The 18958-nt window shown below is 37.8% G+C and overlaps 1 protein-coding gene across 1 annotated transcript in view; it reads right to left on the reverse strand.

Annotated features, from left to right (window-relative positions):
* slc6a2 (solute carrier family 6 member 2) overlaps positions 1–18958 on the reverse strand; it is a 58521-nt gene that overhangs the window by 35356 nt on the left and 4207 nt on the right. The window contains exons 3-4 of the mRNA XM_049471357.1: positions 16541–16672; positions 14865–15105 (exon numbers count right to left, since the gene is read on the reverse strand). Of these exons, the coding sequence (XP_049327314.1) occupies positions 14865–15105; positions 16541–16672 (373 nt within the window). The remainder of the gene's footprint in view (positions 1–14864; positions 15106–16540; positions 16673–18958) is intronic.

An 18958-nucleotide genomic window follows, 5' to 3' on the forward strand; every position in this document is an offset into this window, starting at 1 on the left:
TTTCTGTCAACATATGAAAATATTTGTGTTTAATTAATGTGTGTTGTGTGCACATATTTGCATAATTGTTTCTCTACATACTTGCCCCTAAAGTGAATATTTGAACTAGAGCAGGTGTAGATCTATGTTTTTGCATTGTATGAATGGGGAAATATAATACCAAAATGCCTTTAGTGTTAAAGTATCAGTGCTTTCTAGATGTATTGGGAAATACACAAGTGCTGCCATGGCTTGGTCATAGTTTGCTAATTTGCTAATGCTGTGAACTTCTGTTCTGACTCACTGTTTTCAAACATTACATCAACCAACAGCAACTGTGCCTAGCTTATAATCTGCAACAGCCACTGATCTGATGATCTCATTTAATGATGAAGTTGCCAAAATATGTCTTGTAAACATATTTTAGAATGTCTACCAATGAAAAGAGTATGTTTTTCATGTGTGTGAACTTTTAACATACATTTATCATTTTCAAAAGGACATTTATAATGAACTCCAATTGGCAAAAACATGGTATTATAATAATTAAAAATATTTTAACTGCATTTTGAACATTTCATTTGTCATTGAGGTTTGAGAGCAAACTGAAACAGACAGTCAGACAGGCTGCTAGTTTTTACCATGAATTTTCCTCAGCAGGGTTATTTTAATCAAAGATTTACTTAAGCAGTGATACTCAAGTCACAGGTAGGCGACCCAGCTCGCTAACTTGAAATTTAACACAGAGAAAGACAGTCAGCCTTCATGTTAAAAATAATGCTAAAGTTTGCACATGATATACCCTATTTACAGATATCAATCATGCACTATGCAGTTTGATTAAGGCATGCCAGTTTGTCTTTGCTATCATAATGACGAGAAAATATACCTTGCGTTTCTGAAAATGTGAAAAATGAATCATAAGTGTGTTTTTGGTGTAACGTGAAATAAACCAATCAGCATGTCGCTTGCCATTCTAGTTAAGAGTCAGGTGCAATCTGTCTTTGGTGGATTGCTATTTTAACGGTGCAGAACTTCTGCGCTTTTCAGCATAAGAAACCGACCTGCTCGTTTACGCTGTAAAAGTGCATGAGCAGCTCATTTACGGGAACAGCAATGTCATATTATTTTTGTTTTCTGTTTATTGTTGTTGTCCTTCTGTGTGCGTGTGTGTAACAAATGGGGGTGTATGCGAGCTAAGAACACGTGGCGCACCTTTGTTGCCAAGATAGCAATGCACGTTTGACATTTGAAGTCTGTCTAGGCTCATTTCTGTTAGTGGTGCACCTGTGTTTTGCTTTGCCAAGATAGCAATACCCCAGATATTTACCTGAACACATCTCACTGTACATATTAAAAGTGCTCCAAGAAAGGATGACTGGTCAATCAACAACTGGGTCACAGCCACCTAAGATTTCCACCTCAGAAATACAGAAACAGGATTCAAAGTATCTGCTGTTAACATTTGGTACCTGGGGAGTTTATGCAGAATGTTGTGAGTCTGACATAATTCAGTCAGAAAACTGACTGAATTATGGGCTAAGAGTGGTCCAGTGGACTAAAACGCCACTATGATCGGGAGATCGCTAGTTTGAATCCCGTTCATGTAGCTTGCCAGCAGATACATGGAGCTCTCTCTGATGTTGCTGCGCTTTTCTTCCGAGCGTGCTGTGATGCTACTCAGCAATGCTGCATCAGCAGCAGCCCAAAAAGAGGCGGAGTCTAACTTCACATGTATTGGAGGAGGCATGTGCTAGTCTTCACCCTCCTTGTGTTGGGGCTTAAAAAATAATTTTGAAATGAATTAATTAAAATCGACTGAATTATGTATAGTGCTATTCCAAGAACCACGCTCATCATTAACACGATTGAAGAAGGTAATGCACAAAAAGAAATAATGCAAGTCTGGGGTCGAAATAAATGCTAAATTAATTATTATAGATGATCATATGCCAAGGTCATAATTTATCTTTTGTAACTTTCTGAGCTTTTTTCTTTTTTTTTCAAACCCCTCCTGAGCTTTGTAATGTGCTTCTACTTTAATATTAACAATAATTTACCCTGCATCTAACTTTTTCTAACGTCACAAGCAATTTTTCTCCACTTCCAGTGGAGAATCCCTACTCCCAACACATCCAAGACCAGGATCAATCTGCGTCTGGAAGACTTTCCCGTTTTTGACAGCAGCTATTACTCTCTGCCCACCGAGGACATGGATTGACTGGCAAAACAAAGCGCTGAGCAGAAATGTGGGTGGTTGGCTTGTTGATGAAACTTTTCTTTTCTTGAGCTTGTCACACAACATCAGACTTCCCATTGTCTGCCTGTGATGATTGATTACCTACTTCAGGGAAGTTTTATTGGTGACATGAACACTTGTGTGGGATTGGTGAACATCTTCTGTAATCTTTGGTTGCAGATTGTTTAGGCTGACTGTATCATTCTCTATGCAGAGTTTTTTTAAATAGCTTAATCAGACCTATCTAATCATTCTTTGTCTGAGAAAAAAACACTTAAAACTGAATCACTTCACCGAACAGTGCACTGCAGGAATGCTTGATTTGGATTTCCAGAAATGTTCCAATTTTAATAATATATATTTTACAGGTTGCATCATATGTTCAAAAACTTAAAAGTATTATTATCTAAAGACAAAACAACTTCTAACAAATTGTGACTTATTTACACTGTCTGACCAAAAAAAAAAAGGTTATACACTCTTATATTTGGTTGGATCTACTTTTTTAACTCTTTAGTAATAATATGTTTTCCAGCTGAAAGATTGAAGAATGAAGCTTTACAGGACTAGGATAGTAACAGTAGTTAAGCTAACTTAGCTTTAGCTGGCTGTCTTCTTTTCATCCAAATTGCACTCACTTGAGTAGCACTAACCTAACTAAATGTATGAAAGAATAGCACTACTGAGGTAAATTTTGTGACAAAACTGCATCACTGAGATAATGAGATGAACACATGACTTCTCTGCAGGCACGTAAACAGTATTAGATGTTATCCTGACATAACTTGACATCATCTGACATCGTGACCAACATTCAACCTGACCAGCACTGCTGAAGTAAATGCATGATTAGAATAGCACTGTTAAGGTTTAAATGTATGGGATATTAACTGGACTGCAGCTTTGTATTTGTTTATCTGTGAAAAACAAGTTGAAAATATATCTTTGATTGTCTTGAGTCTTATATTTTGTTTAAAAAAAGGTCTGCTTTACCTGTTTTTACCTATTTCAATTGATTTTAAATTCGGCCTGTGGCTAAAAGTTTCATTTAGTTTGATTTTGGTTCTACCTTACAACGTAAATTCAGTTTATCCTTAACATATACATACCAAAAAGGGTTCACTAAAGCAGTGGCATAGACGAAACATAGAAGATGGTTCCCTGAAAGTAGCTATTTTGAAATTAAATCAGATATGCCAATGTGGACAAAATTAAAATGTATAAAGAACCTCCAAACCATTTCCCCTCTAAAACCACTTGACCCATCAAGACAGATTTAGCCTTTAACCTTTATTCCCCAGACAGTGATTCGGCCATTAGTGTCTCTGCAATGGGCTCGTCCATCTGATATGCATTGTGTAGGACACCTGCTGTGGATGGATTACACTAATGACAGGGCCCTGGGGAGCTGTGTGATCTGACCTGATGTCAGGGTTAGTTCTGGACAATGAGAAAGACTATAAGATAGAGGCACAAGAGAGGTAAAGGTTAATGATAGCCTTCTACATCTTATCAGACCACCAGAATCAGGAAAAACACACTTTAAACAAGCCTAAAGGTTTAAAAGGAACAGCTGTTACAGAGGGAAAGGTAGGTAGACTAGTGGGAGACCAAAATGGGTAGAAGAGGATATCAAGGGCTTAGAGGATCAAGATGGAAATTTTGAGACAAAACTAAATATATAACAATATAAATATATACATCTCTGGAAAAAAAATAAGAGAAAATGATGAATTTCTTTGATTTTAACAAATTGAATACCTCAGGGATACAATCAAGAGGAAGATGGATGATCACAGCCATCAAACCAAAAATAGCCATACCATAAAGTTATCCAAAAGCAGTGTGTAGGACTGGTGGAGGAGAACATGCCAAACTTTGAATAAAAAACGGGGGTTTTTGACCAAATATTGATTTCTAAACTCTTAAAACTTGATAAATATGACGTTGCTTTATTTGTATTATTTGAGGTCTGAAGGGAATTTCAGATTTGAGTCACTTGAGTCATGTGTGGTCCTAAAACTGACACGTATCTGATCCATGGACATGTGACATAAATGTGAATGTCGGATTTAATGCGTCTTTTTCTGGGTTTTCAATAAAATCCTTAACTGGTTCCTCGAGTGTCTGTATTCTGTACCCCATCATGACAGCGTTATTGTAATAAGGTTATATAGTATGCAGAAATTAAGTAAAGTTTACTAAAAGAAGGGATTGATTCAGCAAAAATAAATTAAGTAAAGTTTACTAAAAGAAAGGATTGACTTTCAGTTTACTTATTTCTAGAACCCGAGTTGAAGTTACTTAAATTTATCTGAAATAAAATTTACAAGCCACATTGCTCAAATTCTATTTTTTGCTCAGATCAGATTTGGCTATCATTATGGTTCACATTTACAAATGTACTGTACACTGAAAAAAATCAATTGTTTTAAAAAAAGCAAATGCAGAAAGTTGCGAAAGTTTTTTTAAGTAAATTTTACTCATCATTTTTTTCAATCGGATTTGAGCAATGTGGTTTGTAATGTGAACGTAGCTTTAGTCCCTGCTCTGATACGCAGCACTGCTAGTGTTGTGCAGTTGGGATTGTACATTAGCATGATCAGGAATTCTGAAGCACGCTGAGGCAATGTGTACAGGGAAGCTCGTGCTCTCAGTAGGACTCCGTCACGTGGCTCTCGTGTGTTATGTTTAGAGCTAGAGCTAACAATTGGTGCATCGGCTCAAAGTTAAGCACCGCGCATTGTCCCGGTCGCTGCTCCAGCTTCCTCCTCTGGGCTGCAGAACCCTATCTCCACGCAGACTCGGGAATGCCTCTCTTTGAAGTGCGAGCGGAATGCCTTTCTTCCTCCCCACTTCAAACGTCAGTGTTTCCGCATTGCCCAGAATGCAGCGGTGGGTCGGAGGAGGCAGGTTTCAGGGTTTGGGGGCTTGCAGCAGAAAGGTTTCAGTGGTAGTTTGAGAACTGACCCACTTTTACTGTTGATGTTCAAAGGAGGGAGCTTCAGAAGAAATGACAAATCGCAAAGCATCTAATCAGCGTTTCTGCATAAACTCTATGGTACAGGTACTCGCTGATATAAACATATGCCTGGGACATCAGCGACAAGCGCAATCTGATCATCAGACACAACTTTGATGACAGGAATTATCTTCATTTTCATGCGGAAAATCATAAACCTACTGCCTGAAAACTAAACAGAACACTTCAGTGGAAACAGTTTTTTTCAGAGACTTGGTTTCAGAAACTTCACAGCTTATCATCGCTAGCATTCCAGCAGACTGGGAAAAAAAAGTCATGAGATACCAGAATGTAAACTGATCATGAAGTGTTACCATAGGTTGGGTAACACTCCAAGTTGTGAGGTGTTATCATGTAAAAGTGGCTCAACACTGGTCAGCATGCTCATGGCAAGGTGACAGGAATCATCCAGCAAGGAGTTCCAGCAAGACCTGATAGGTTGTGCATGCACTTAAAGGAAAACTCTGGTGTAAAATGGACTTTTATTGTAGTAAAACATGCTAAAAAAGTACTTACCTTTGATGAATAGCACACCTCCGTTCTCCCGCAGGGTTCAGAGATCCAGAAATGTTACATTTTTAATGCCTTGTTTTAAATGTCAGGGCTCTCCAGATTCTAGCAAGGAGGTGTGGAGCTACTTTGACTCTGGATAACGGTGGAAAAAGCAATTTATCGGGGCAATTCATGCCCTGTGTCACCCAGTCTGAAGGGTGTTTGGACAAATTGTTAAAATTTCTGGATCTCAGACCGCTGTGGTAGAACGGAGGTGTGCTATTCATCAAAGGTAAGAACTTTTTTATCATGGTTTACTACAACAAAAGTTGTACCAGCAGTTTACAATATCATATTTTTACATTCCCCTCAGATGTAACTAGGGGTAGAGAGGAGTAACATGTGGTGTGTGTTTGGAATGTGGCAGGGAATGTAAGACTTGGGAATGTAAGACTTGGGGGCTCGTCCGGGATCGGGACAACAGGAATTGCGTCTTTAAATAATGTTATGTTAATATTATTAGCAAAACAGGTGCTTTAAGACAGTAATATTAACAGAGACATAAGCACAATATATACCAAACACAACAGATAAGGGGCGAGTGTCACTGGTTGTATTTTTCTTGGTTAGGTTAGTCCTGGTTAGGCAGGTGAGCTTTGTTTTTCTCGTCACACAAGAGACTCTGGCAGAAATTATATCTCAAAAGTCATAGATACTTGTGGACATCTGGTCTGTAATTGTATTGCTTATGCTTGTATGTAACTTGTATGTTTTAAACATATAGGTTCCTTAATTTAAATCTTCTAGAAGATCATGTTTGCACAAGCAACACTGTACTGCATTTTTTAATAAAACGTGAAGCTATGGGCCTTGGATTTACCTTTCTTTTCAGCATATGAGAAGTTCCTTGGTCATCCTTGGTCATTTAGATCTCATCTTGACCTCCACAGTTCCCCTGAACTGACATTTCTTACTCTTTTAAACACTGCAGGACCACCAGTGGTTCCTGGCTTTTTCCCCAACTGGTATGAACTTAGAAACGCATAACTAAATCTTGTTTTAATTACTAAAAAGTTACAGATTAAAAGGGGTTAATAACAGTCAATACTTGGTTTTCTTTTTATATTTCTCCCCATGGCTTGTGGTAGGGCTGCACGATATTGAAAAAAATGTAACATTGCAAATGTTCTTTTATCGATGATATATATCGCAACATTAAACAATGCAGGGCCCATGACATCACCAGCCCCGCTGACATCACTAGCCCCACCCACGCGCTGTCTTGCATCCAGAGCGATCAAGAGCTGAGTCGGCACAGAGCACTCAAAACCCAAAGAAAACAGCAAAACAACAGTTATCGACCCTTTAATCAGGCATTTAAATGGCTTTTTAAAAAATAATTAAGAGCTCTTGTTTTTCTGGGATTCAAAACGTGAATTCAGCAGTAACTGGAAATATCTGCGCCACAAAACTGTGCTGGACTGAGGTGCACAGCTTTCAACATGTGCGTTTACAAGCACATGCCCAACCATGTGGATGGAGGCGTTTGTTTAATTTAATCCATGTGGATGGAAGTGACGTATTTGATTTAATTGATTGATTTAAGTTACATCGCACCTCCTGTGATGTGACTACTGTGCATGTGCACATCGCAATGACAATGCTTAAACGATATATCGTGCAGCCCTAGCTTGTGGGCACTGATTACTTTGCTTTTTAGATTGTAGAGAGTTAGACGAATGATAGAACAAAGATTAAAGAATCAGAGATGGTATAAAGCTTGGGACACTTTGCTGTTTTTTAATGTTATTTATTAACTGTGCATTAGGACCTGAAAATATAGTTCAAAGCATGCCATTGCTCATTCAGATATGCTAAAAAAAAACTCTTCACTGTCTAACCTGTTAATGTCTAAACTGAACTATTTGCCCAAAAGGAATCAGTTGCTTGACTACACCCTTATCAAAATATTTAATGAAAACCCAAACTGCAAAAGGCAAAGTACATATCTAATCTTGATATCTCAACCTTTTGTGGATGGACTCTGACTCATCATCTGTAAAGTTATCTTTTTAAAACATTGCAGAGAGGGAGAGGTCACAGCTTTAAAACATGACTTCTCCTGTTACAGTTACAGCATATGTTCTCAGCAAGACAGGTTCTTTTATTTTCTAACAAGAGAGGACATTTTTGATGCTAGAACCATTTTAAATGATCCATATCACAGGAAGTCTTCCATTTTCCTCTGAAAAAAACTGTTTATCAGGTTGTCACCTCAAATAATATGCCAAATAAAAGAGTAATAATAATGTGTTACAAAATAATTTAACTTTGAAAGCACTGCCAATCTATGTATGCGGTTTTCTACTGCTTTTTATAATGTAGAGAAGAACCTTAAAACAGGCAAAATCTTATATAGAAGAAATCACTTTTGGGCTAATATCACACTCTAAGCATAAGTTAAATTAGCCCAGCTTTGGTTAAAATCTAGGTCTGATACTTGCCCAAATCCCCCACTCACATCCAGACCAAGTGCTGCACATACCAACACCCCGGTTGCCAAGTATAATACGGCGAATGGCCCGAGCCACCAAGTTCAACCAAGGCCAGCAGCGGTGTCTGTTAGCATTGCATCTTTAAACCAGTTGTGAATTCTTATCATTTTGTAGTATCATGAAACATTGACTTCAAGCCTTTGAACCATAATTTCAAAGGTTAGGATACATTTTTATAGATTCAAATGAATATAGGTAGAAACTGCACTATATAATCATAGCTAACATAGCTAACAAAAACATTTTAACATTATATTTTAAACAGAACACCTAAATTTTTGCAGCAATTAAGTAAACTAATTGAACTAAAATGACTAATTTTGTTAAATAAACACAATGCCAGTGTTGTCTAAAGGCTTGTCCACATTATAACAGTTGCTATAAAGCAGGGTCCTGTGCTAGAAGCTTGTACAGCTTGATTATATTTCTGATTAACCACACCTGATTCCACTCTTTAGGAATGTGTCAGATTTAGTTGCTTGCGAGAGCTACAGCAGGAAAATCCAACCGCACTCTGCTAGACTCTGGCCCACAGCTCTCCACCCCTGCTGTAAAGGAATGCATCTGCGACTGCTGCATAAACTGGGTCAGTTCTGTCAAAAAAAAAGGAATTTCTAAACACATTAGCCCTGTATGACTACTGTGTGTGTCTTACTCTGAAGTTCTAAGAGGTATAAATGTAGGTAAATCTAAGAGGATTTGACAACATTTAGTGACTAGACTGTTAGTAAAGTCAGGATGCTGGATGATCACCACCACATCTCATCTCCAACTCCAGATTATCCAGATTATCCCAGACTTCCCAACTCATCTTCTACACATCCCCAATTCCCCACCTTCACCCCAACTTTCCACCTCATCCCCTACTTATCCCGAATTCCCCAACTCTACACTTCATCCCCAACCTTCACCTTATCCCCAACTCTCTAGCTTATACCACCTTCCCACCTTCCCACCTTCCCACCTCATTCGCCACTCATCCCCAATCCTCCATCTCCACCCCAACTCTCCACCCCATCCCTTAATCATTCCCAATTCTCCACTCCAACCCCAACTCTACACCTTATCCTCAAACTCCAACCTATCCCAAATTCCCCACCTCACTACCAACTACCATCTTTATCCCAAACTTCCTACCTCATCCCAGACATCCAACCTCATCCCTAACTCCCATCCTTATGTCAAATTTACCACCTCATCCCTAACTCCCATCCTTATCTCAAACTTACCACCTAATTCACAACTCTCCACCTCATCCCTAACTCCCATTCTTATCTCAAACTTACCACCTCATCCCAAACCTCCCACCTCATCCCCAACTTTCCAACTTATCCCTAACTCTCATTTGTCTCTCAAATTTACCACCTCATCCCCAATTCCCCACCTCATCCCCAACCCCCCAACTTTATTCCCAACTCCCCACCTTCTTCTCAACTTATCCCCACATCCCCACCTTCTCCCCAACTTCCCATGTCATCCCCAAATCTTCACTCTTTCCCCAACTTTCCAATTCTTTCCCAATTTACCACAACATCGCCGATTCCCAAACTTGACACCTTATTCTCAACTCATCCCCACCTTATCCACAACTTTCCAACTCATCCCCAACTCCCAACCACTTAACCAACTCTCAAACTCCCCACCGCATCTCCAGCTAATCCACAGCTCATCTCCAACTCCCATTCTTATCCCCAAATCTGCAACCGCATCCCTACCTCATCTGCAACTCCCAAACTCCCCAACTCGTTCCCATTTCCCAGACTCATCCCATCATTCCAGAGAATTCCAGAGAGTTCCACTGCTCCACAGCTCAGTGGTGAGGGGCTTTATACTAGGCGTTGGACACATCTGTGTCAGCATTAAATGCTTACAGAACTTGCAGAAGTTGGAGGCATTTATTACATGGGGTGTGTTTATTTTTATTGTTACTTATTTGTGGTCATATCTGTTGGAGTCTTTCAAAGTCATGGACCAGAGAAAATTGATTTGGTGGGATTATTGTCTCAGTGGATGACTCATGCAATCGGGTTAAATAAGCTAGAGTTTCTCTTAATCAGCAGGGAGGCCTGATTTATTCTGTTCTGTTTGTTTCGGTAATTCCAGTCAATGGGGCGGCGATCTTGCAGAACGCACCACTGGATGCATAATTAGGAGGGTCTGTATGAAAGTGATCCACAAAGAGACATTCTGAAGGTCTCGCTCAGGAAGAGCCATTAATTTGACATTTCCTGGTGGAGAGAGATCTTTTTAAGCTTCCATTAAAACTTTCACTATACACACACACTCGTACACTCACACACACACACACACACACATACACACAACAGAGAGAGTGATTGTTGGAATGCAACCTGCACCACTTTCACACAGCAATCTGATGCTTATACGCCCCACTGCTTTCGGCTAGACCAAATCAATTATGGCACACTCTGCGGCCTACTACTGTTAGTGATTAATGCCCAGAACCTTTCAACACGTCCTGTCAGCAAGATCCCATTTTAGGCATGTTTCATTCTACAGGCGTGTTTTTATTAATAACTCATAATACACACACACACACACACACACACACACACACACACACACACACACACACATATATACACAAACACGAGCTGCCAACATTGTGCAGATGCCTTTCGCAACCCCCCACCAACACAGAAACACAATATACAACACAATGGGGACAAAGAGATAAAAGATGGAAAACAAATGCTAAATTAGAAGGGAGCAGGTCAGAGTAGTCCATTAGGAGCCCTATCAGTCAGCTGTAATAGGATGTAGCCAATGACTGTGACAACATGACAAAATACACGAGAACAATACGATAAGAACTAATAGTAACAGCAAGCATTACTTAACATGCTTAGCACAATAAGCAAGAAACTTCTTAGCTACAGTGCCTTGCAAAAGTATTTGGCAACCTTGAACTTTTCAACCTTTTGCCACATTTCAGGCTTCAAACATAAAGGCATGATTTTTTTTTTGTTGTGGTAAAGAATCAACAACAAAAGTGGGACACAATCGTGAAGTGGAACCAAAAAATTATTGGAATATTTAAAACTTTTTTTAGAAATAAAAAACTAAAAAATGTGTGGCGTGCAATAGGGGTGGGCAATATTATATCGTACACAATATATCGTGACACAGAAATATCATGATATTAAAAATCCATATCGTGATAATAGGGCTGTTCTGTCTTAAAAGTAGTCTATTATTTACTGTGAAGCTTTAGGTGTATTTATTGTATAATTGTTTTAGTTTGCAGTTCATATTCATGCACTAAATATTCTGCAATATTTTTTGCTGCATCATATTATTTTATGCTATATTATTTATTTTGCCACATTATGATTATACTGTTATACTATTATACTATATTCCTGAAATGAATGAATTATTTTTCTGTTTTCCTATATCGCCAAGTATATCGTTATCGCAAAAATACCCTGAAATATCGTGATATTATTTTAGAGCCATATCACCCACCCCTAGCGTGCAATATGATTTGGCCCCTTTACTTTCAGTGCAGCAAACTCACTCCAAAAGTTCAGTGAGGATCTCTGAATGATCCAATGTTGACCTAAATGACTGAATATGATAAATAGAATCCACATGTGTGTAATAAAGTCTCTGTATAAATGCTGCACCTGCTCTGTGATAGCCAACAGATCAGAGTTCTGTTTAAAGCTATGCAGAAGCTATGAAGACCAAGGAACACACCAGGCAGGTCAGAGAAACTGTTGTGGAGAAGTTTAAAGCAGGATTTGAATACAAAAAGATTTCCCAAGCTTTCAACAGCTCAAGGAGCACCATGCAAGCGATCATTTTGAAATGGAAGGAGTATCAGACCAATGCAAATGTAACAAGACCCGGACGTCCCTCTAAACTTTCAGCCCAAACAAGGAGAAGACTGATCAGAGATGCAGCCAAGGGGCCCATGATCACTGTGGAGGAACTGCAGAGATCAGCTACAACTAAAGTAGGAGACTCTGTCCACAGAATCAGTTGTACACTGCACAAATCTGGCCTTTATGGAAGAGTGGAAGAAGGAAAAGTCATTGTTGAAAGAAAGACATAAGAAGAAAGACATGCTGTTTGTACAGCAAGCATGTGGAAGAAGGTGCTACAGTCAGATGAGACCAAAGTTACAAAGTTTTTTTTGCCTAAATACAAAGTGCTTTGTGTGGCTGAAAAGTAACACTGCTCATCATTCTGAAGACACCATACCCAAAGTTAACAAACATGGTGGTGGCAGCATCATGGTTTGGGCCTGCTTTTCTTCAGCAGGGTTAAAATTGATGGGAAGATGGATGGAGACGGAATACAGGACCATTCTGGAAGAAAAGACCTGAGACTGGGATGGAGATTTATCTTCCAACAAGACAATGATCCAAAACATGAAGCAAAATCTACCATGAAACGGTTCACAAATAAACGTATCCAGATGTTTGAATGGCCAAGTCAAAGTCCAGATCTGAATCCAATCGAGAATCTGTGGAAAGAGCTGAAAACTGATGTTTACAAACCAACGCTCTCCATCCAACCTCACTGAGCTGTTTTACAGGGAAGAATGGGCGAAAATTTCAGTCTCTCGATGTGCAAAACTGATAGAGACATACCCCAAGCGACTTGCAGCTGTAATCGCAGCAAAAGGTGGCGCTACAAAGTATTAACACAAGGGGGCCGAATAATATTGCATGCATTTTTTTTCTTGAAAAAGTTTAAAATATCCAAGAAATTTCGTTCCCCTCACGATTGTGTCCCACTTGTTGTTGGTTCTTCACAAAAAATTACAATTTCATTTCTTTATGTTTGAAGCCTGAAATGTGGCAAAAGTTTGAAAAGTTTATGGGGGGCCTAATACTTTTGCAAGGCACTGTAAAAGGTACAAGTTCATGGAATTTTGATTTGGATCTAATTCTAAAGAACCGTTCCAAAACAAATCACACTACTGTTTCTAGAGATCCATCACCAACTCATTTAACAAACCAGGAATCTGAGACATAGCAGGAAACATCTTATTCAGAGTGAAAGATGTTAACACATTTGAGCTCTTAAACTGTTGTTCTTGGAACGTTTAAGTGGACCTCTGTAAGTCTGTAACTTAAGCATGTTACTAAAGCGCTGCTGAAGACATACAAGATTAAGAAATGAAGCATTGCCACACAAAATTTAATCCTTCAGGCGGATTTATACAGTACCTCTCAGTCTGGACACACTTTAAAACCTTTTAAAACTCAAGTGATCCAAACTAGGAATAAAAACATATGGAATTATTTAGTAAAAAAAAAAGGTATCAAAAAGGTAGTTTTTTTCTGATTTTTCTGATTTATAAGGTAAAGTCAACTTAAATAGCTTTCGGTTAAAACTTAATTTAGCTACTTAAATTTTTTGCCCTCTTAATGTGTTTGAGAGCATCAGTTGTAAAGTTGTGAAGAGGTAGAGTTGAAGGTATACAGTAAATAGTCCTGCTTGAGTGATGTTCTAATCCATATCATGGCAAGAACAACTCAACTAAGTAAAGAAAAAAAATAAGAAAAAATTAGGAAATGAAAGTCAGCCAATCTGAAGAAATTTCAAGAAAGTATTTGAAAGTATCCTCAAGTGCAGTCACCCCAAAGAGCGTCAAAAAAGTTATGATGAAACTGGCTCTCATCAGGAAAAGGAAGAAAAGGAAGAGCAAGAGTTCCTCTGTTGCACAGAATAAGTTCCAGCTTCAGAAACTGTAATTTGCCACTGGTTAGCTACTAATGCTAATGCTGCTGCACCCAGTCATAGTGTAAATCTGGAAATCTAAGCTTCCTGTAAATAAACAGAAGCGCTTTACTCAACCAAATAAACGGTTTTATGGTGTGTTTAACACTTTGGATAGGAGTACAGTGTTTACACCTGTTTTAGAAAGTTTCTCAAAAAATATTTATAAGTAGATACACATTAACATTATGGAAATGTTAAAAGTAACATTCCCACAACTAAAAATTAACGCACAAGTGATGTTTTCAGCAATTGTTGTTGTTCCAGAGAACATCCAGAATCCAGAACATTCTAAGAATTTTCTAGTAATCTAAAATGACCTTAAAACACTCAAAGTACTCTTTCCAGATTTTCTGAAAAAAGGAAAAAAAAAGCCGTCTTATTGCTAAGAATCACTATCTTCCGAGCTGCTCTTGCTTTGACTAAAAAGGTGTGATACTATAAAGTTACTATAAGTTACTAAAGACACTATAAGAAAATTCTTACACTATAAGAACCTAAAATTAACCTAAAATGACCTTAAAACGCTGAAAATACTCTTCCCAGCTTTTTTCAGTTGTTGTTCCAGAGAAGATCCAGAATCCAGAACATTCTGAGAATTTTCTTTTAAGCTAAAACGACCTTAAAACACTCAAAATACTCTTTCCAGCTTTTCTGAAAAGGTAAAAAAAAGCCGTCTCATTGCTATAAGCTAAGAATCATTATCTTCCCAGCTGCTCTTATTTTGATTAAAAAGGTGTGATACTATAAAGTATCAGCAAATGACATGAGACAGGTTAGATTATAGTAATAGAATAGAATAAAATAGGATAGAACTCACGCATAGAACTCGGCAGCTGGCGTTCGGTTGTACTTGGCGTAGGAGGATCCGCTGTCTCTGAAGGAGGAGCCGTTGATGAGTTTGGGATCTGTGCATCCATCGCTGTTCCACGTGTTGTTACAGTGCTGCCAGGGCAGATCACTCGTGAACGAGGAGAACAGGTAGTACAGAGACCAGGCTATGATGACGTTGTAGTAGAAGCCCACATACAGAGCTATGATGATCACAGTGTAGCCCACACCTGCAGACAGAGAGAACACAGGCCCTGATGAGCTCTCTAAAATTATATCACTACAAGAACACGTCTAAAACACGTGTAAAAAAAAGTATCTGCCCCTACAGATTTCTTCTGTTTTTACTTTTTTGTCATAATAATATTTTTCAGATTATTAAACAAACTTTAATGTCAGAAAAATAACCTGCAGAACTCTAAAAAGCACTTTTTAAATGATAATTTTATTTATTAAAGGACAAAAACGATCCAAACCAATCTAGCCCTGTGTGAAAAAGTATTTTTGCAATAAGTCTTTTTTTGTTTTTTGTTTCACTCTACTTTGCAGAATTGTTTTAGTTTAGCCACACTGTAGGGTTTTCGAGCATGACCGTCCTGTTTAAGGTCATGCCACAGCTTCTCAATCAGACTTTGACTAGGCCACTTCAAAATCTTCATTTAGTTTTTTTTTTTTTTCAAGCCATTCAGAGGTGGACTTATTTGAGTGCTTTGGGTCATTGTTCTGCTGCAGAACCCAAGTACGCCTGAGCTTGAGGTCAAGAACAGATGGCCTGATATTCTCCTTTAGGATTGTCTGGTAAACAGCTGAATTCCTGGCTCCATCTATTACAGCAAAGCTGCAAAAGCAACAGCCCCAGACATCTACACTACCACCACCATGTTTTACGTTGAGTATGATGTTTCTTTTTCTGAAATTATGTGTTAGTTTTACGGCAGATGTAACGGGACACACATCTGCTAAAAAGTTCCAAATCTGTCTTGCCAATCCAAAGAATATTTACCCAACTCCTGGGGATAATTAAGATCTTTTTTTGGCAAATATGAGATGTGTTGTTGTGTTCTTTTTGGTCAGTAGTGTTTTTTTTTTATGTTGGAACTCTCCCAACGTTTCTTTACCATTCTTTTTCTTATTTTTAATTCATTACCAGTGACCATAACTAAGTGAGAAGTGCAAGTGAGACCTGCAGTTGTTTAAATGTTGTTCTGGCTTCTTTTGGGACCTCCTGGATGAGTTGTATTTTTATATTTACGGCATTTAGCTCATGCTCTTATCCACAGTCACTTACAAGGTTATTTCTGTTACACAGTTGAACCAATGTAGTTTTAGGAGTCTTGCCCGAGGACTTTTATTGGTGTAACACAGCATAGTTACCCAGACCTGGAATTGAACCCCAGTCTCCTACATTGTAAAGTGGTGGATGTAAGTTATATGGTACTCCACAACAATCTAATCTTTCTGTGTTGTTATAGTAAAACAGTTCAAGGGGAATTCTTCTCATGTTGCTATTATTGGAACTCATTGGGAAATGCTTATTATCACTCTGGCTGTAATCTACACCACAGACTCCTTCTGTCACACCAGAAGTTCTAATAAAATCCAACTACTGTAAGTTCAGCTAACATTGATCAGTGTATGTAAATGAAAGTGAATTTAAAAGCAAACCTTTGAAAATGGGGCAGATCTTCCACACTGTGGCTGCACCTTCTCGGTTGTACTGGCCCAAAGCCAGCTCCATGTAAAACAGTGGCATCCCCGCAATGAACAGGAACATGGTGTATGGGATCAGGAAGGCTCCTGGAGAGACAGTTTGTGTGGATTTTAGCATTACAGAAACAGAAAGGAAACAAGGGGCGGGTAAGGAACTCTCGGCTACACTCTAAAAAAAGAAAAATGGTACCACTTTAAAATAAGACTACCCTTATAAAGGGTTTATACATGGTTTATAAATGAGTTTATTAATTATTATTGATTAGGTTCTAAATGCTTTAAAACCACTGATTAGCAGTTACAACACATCAGTTAAAAAGGCAGCAGCGATTCATTGTTTGCTTAGTCATATTCATCAACTTAGTCGTTCAATTTCAGTATTTAGAAAGATCTGGAGTTTGACAGAATAAATACGTGTGGGACCACATTTGAACATTTTCAGCTCACTGTTGTCATTTCTATTTATGTGTTGTTATATATGTATATACATTTTTAAACTGCTTATTAATGGGATTTAAAGTATTAAAGTCATTTATGACCATTCATGAAGCCTTTATAAAGGTAGTCTTATTTTAAAGTGTTACTGAAAAAATAAGATTCAGAGAAAAAGGTTTTAAAAGAATTTCACAGAATGAATACTTTTAATGTCATAAAAACAAAAAAATAAACTTGGTTTGATAAAAACGTGTTTGCAATAGAGATTTAAAAAGACGTAATCATACAGTACAGGCCAAAAGTTTGGACACACCTTCTCATTCAATGCGTTTTCTTTATTTTCATGACTACTTACATTGTAGATTCTCACTGAAGGCACCAAAACTATGAATGGAGTTTTATGTACTAAACAAAAAAATTATGAGTGTGCAAGAGTGTGCAAAGCAGTAATCAGAGCAAAGCATGGCTATTTTGAAGAAACTAGAATAAAAACATGTTTTCAGTTATTTCATCTTTGACCATTTTTGTTAAGTATATAAAACTCCACATGTGTTCATTCATAGTTTTGATGCCTTCAGTGAGAATCTACAATGTAAATAGTCATGAAATTAAAGAAAAGGTGTGTCCAAACTTTTGGCCTGTACTGTACGTTTACGATCACAATAATACCCACGATACACGCACTGATGCCGTCCACAGAGCGCAGAATAAAGTCATTTAAAGTCACTGTTCTAAACTGAGTCTGCTGAGACTTTATTTAAAGGGGGTTATTTTGCTCAGGATGGGATAATGCTATAATACTGCAGCCCCCAAGTCATAATTTTGTGGAAAGCCTTGAAATGTTCCATCAGTTCCTGCGTCATCCTCCAAATAATGGCAGCAGTGGCCTGCCGGTCAGCAGCAGCCTACAGAACAGCTCCGGAAGATTTACACAAACACAGTGAAACAGCTGTTTAACTGCTGTCAACAAACCCTGCCTAAATCTGGAAAATTAGGTATTGTCCCTCAACCCAAACCTCACTTTTTAAAGGCATCCAGTGTAAATGTTTGGGTTAAAAGTTAGATTAGTATGAGCAAAACAACAATGGACTCCTAGATTAAAATGATCTGACATCTAAGTTTTTAATAGAGAAGATGTGTAATTTAAAAGTTATATATGCAGTTACATATGAAGGGGTATATTTTCAGGGGTAAAAATAAAAACTTATATTTACAGTATGTCCAGTATGCTCCACAGTATATATTAAAAGTAATATTTACAGTCCTTACAGTAGGTTCTGCATTATATATTAAAAGTTATAGTTGCAATATTCCCAGTATCCTTAGCAGTATATATTAAAAGTAATATTTCCAGTATTTTCAGTATTCTCAGCAGTATATATTACTGTAAAAGTTAAAGTTACCGTATTTCTAGTATCTTCAGCAGTATATATTAAAAGTTATGTTTCCATTATTTCCAGTATCTTCAGGGCTAAAAATAAAAACTCACATTTACAGTATCTCCAGTATACTCAGCAGTATTTATTAAAATTTATATTTCCAGTATTTACAGTATCCTTCGCAGTATATATTAAAAGTTATTTTTACAGTATTTTCAGAAAAAAACATCTTTGCATAAGGTAGGTGATCTATCCTCAGTGATCAGAAACCTTTATTTTTCAGTTTAAGATATTAGGTTTGGGTTAAAAGTTAAAGATTGATACATTTAATAGTATTGATAGATGTATTAAACTGTGTTCGAACCCCAGAGTTTGAGATGTTAAGATTGATACAGTTTAAAATGATAATTGTTCTATCCCTATTAATAATTTTCCTAGAACCCTTAGAACTATTTCCCAACCAATTCCGAACATTTTAGCAACCTGTATTTCTAAGCTGCCTTTCTTGTAGCACAGGTAGAGGAAGCGCCATACGTTAGCCAAGCCACCGCAAAGCTAT

The sequence above is a fragment of the Astyanax mexicanus genome, chromosome 23 (assembly GCF_023375975.1).
Source record: "Astyanax mexicanus isolate ESR-SI-001 chromosome 23, AstMex3_surface, whole genome shotgun sequence".
NCBI lineage: Eukaryota > Metazoa > Chordata > Actinopteri > Characiformes > Acestrorhamphidae > Astyanax > Astyanax mexicanus.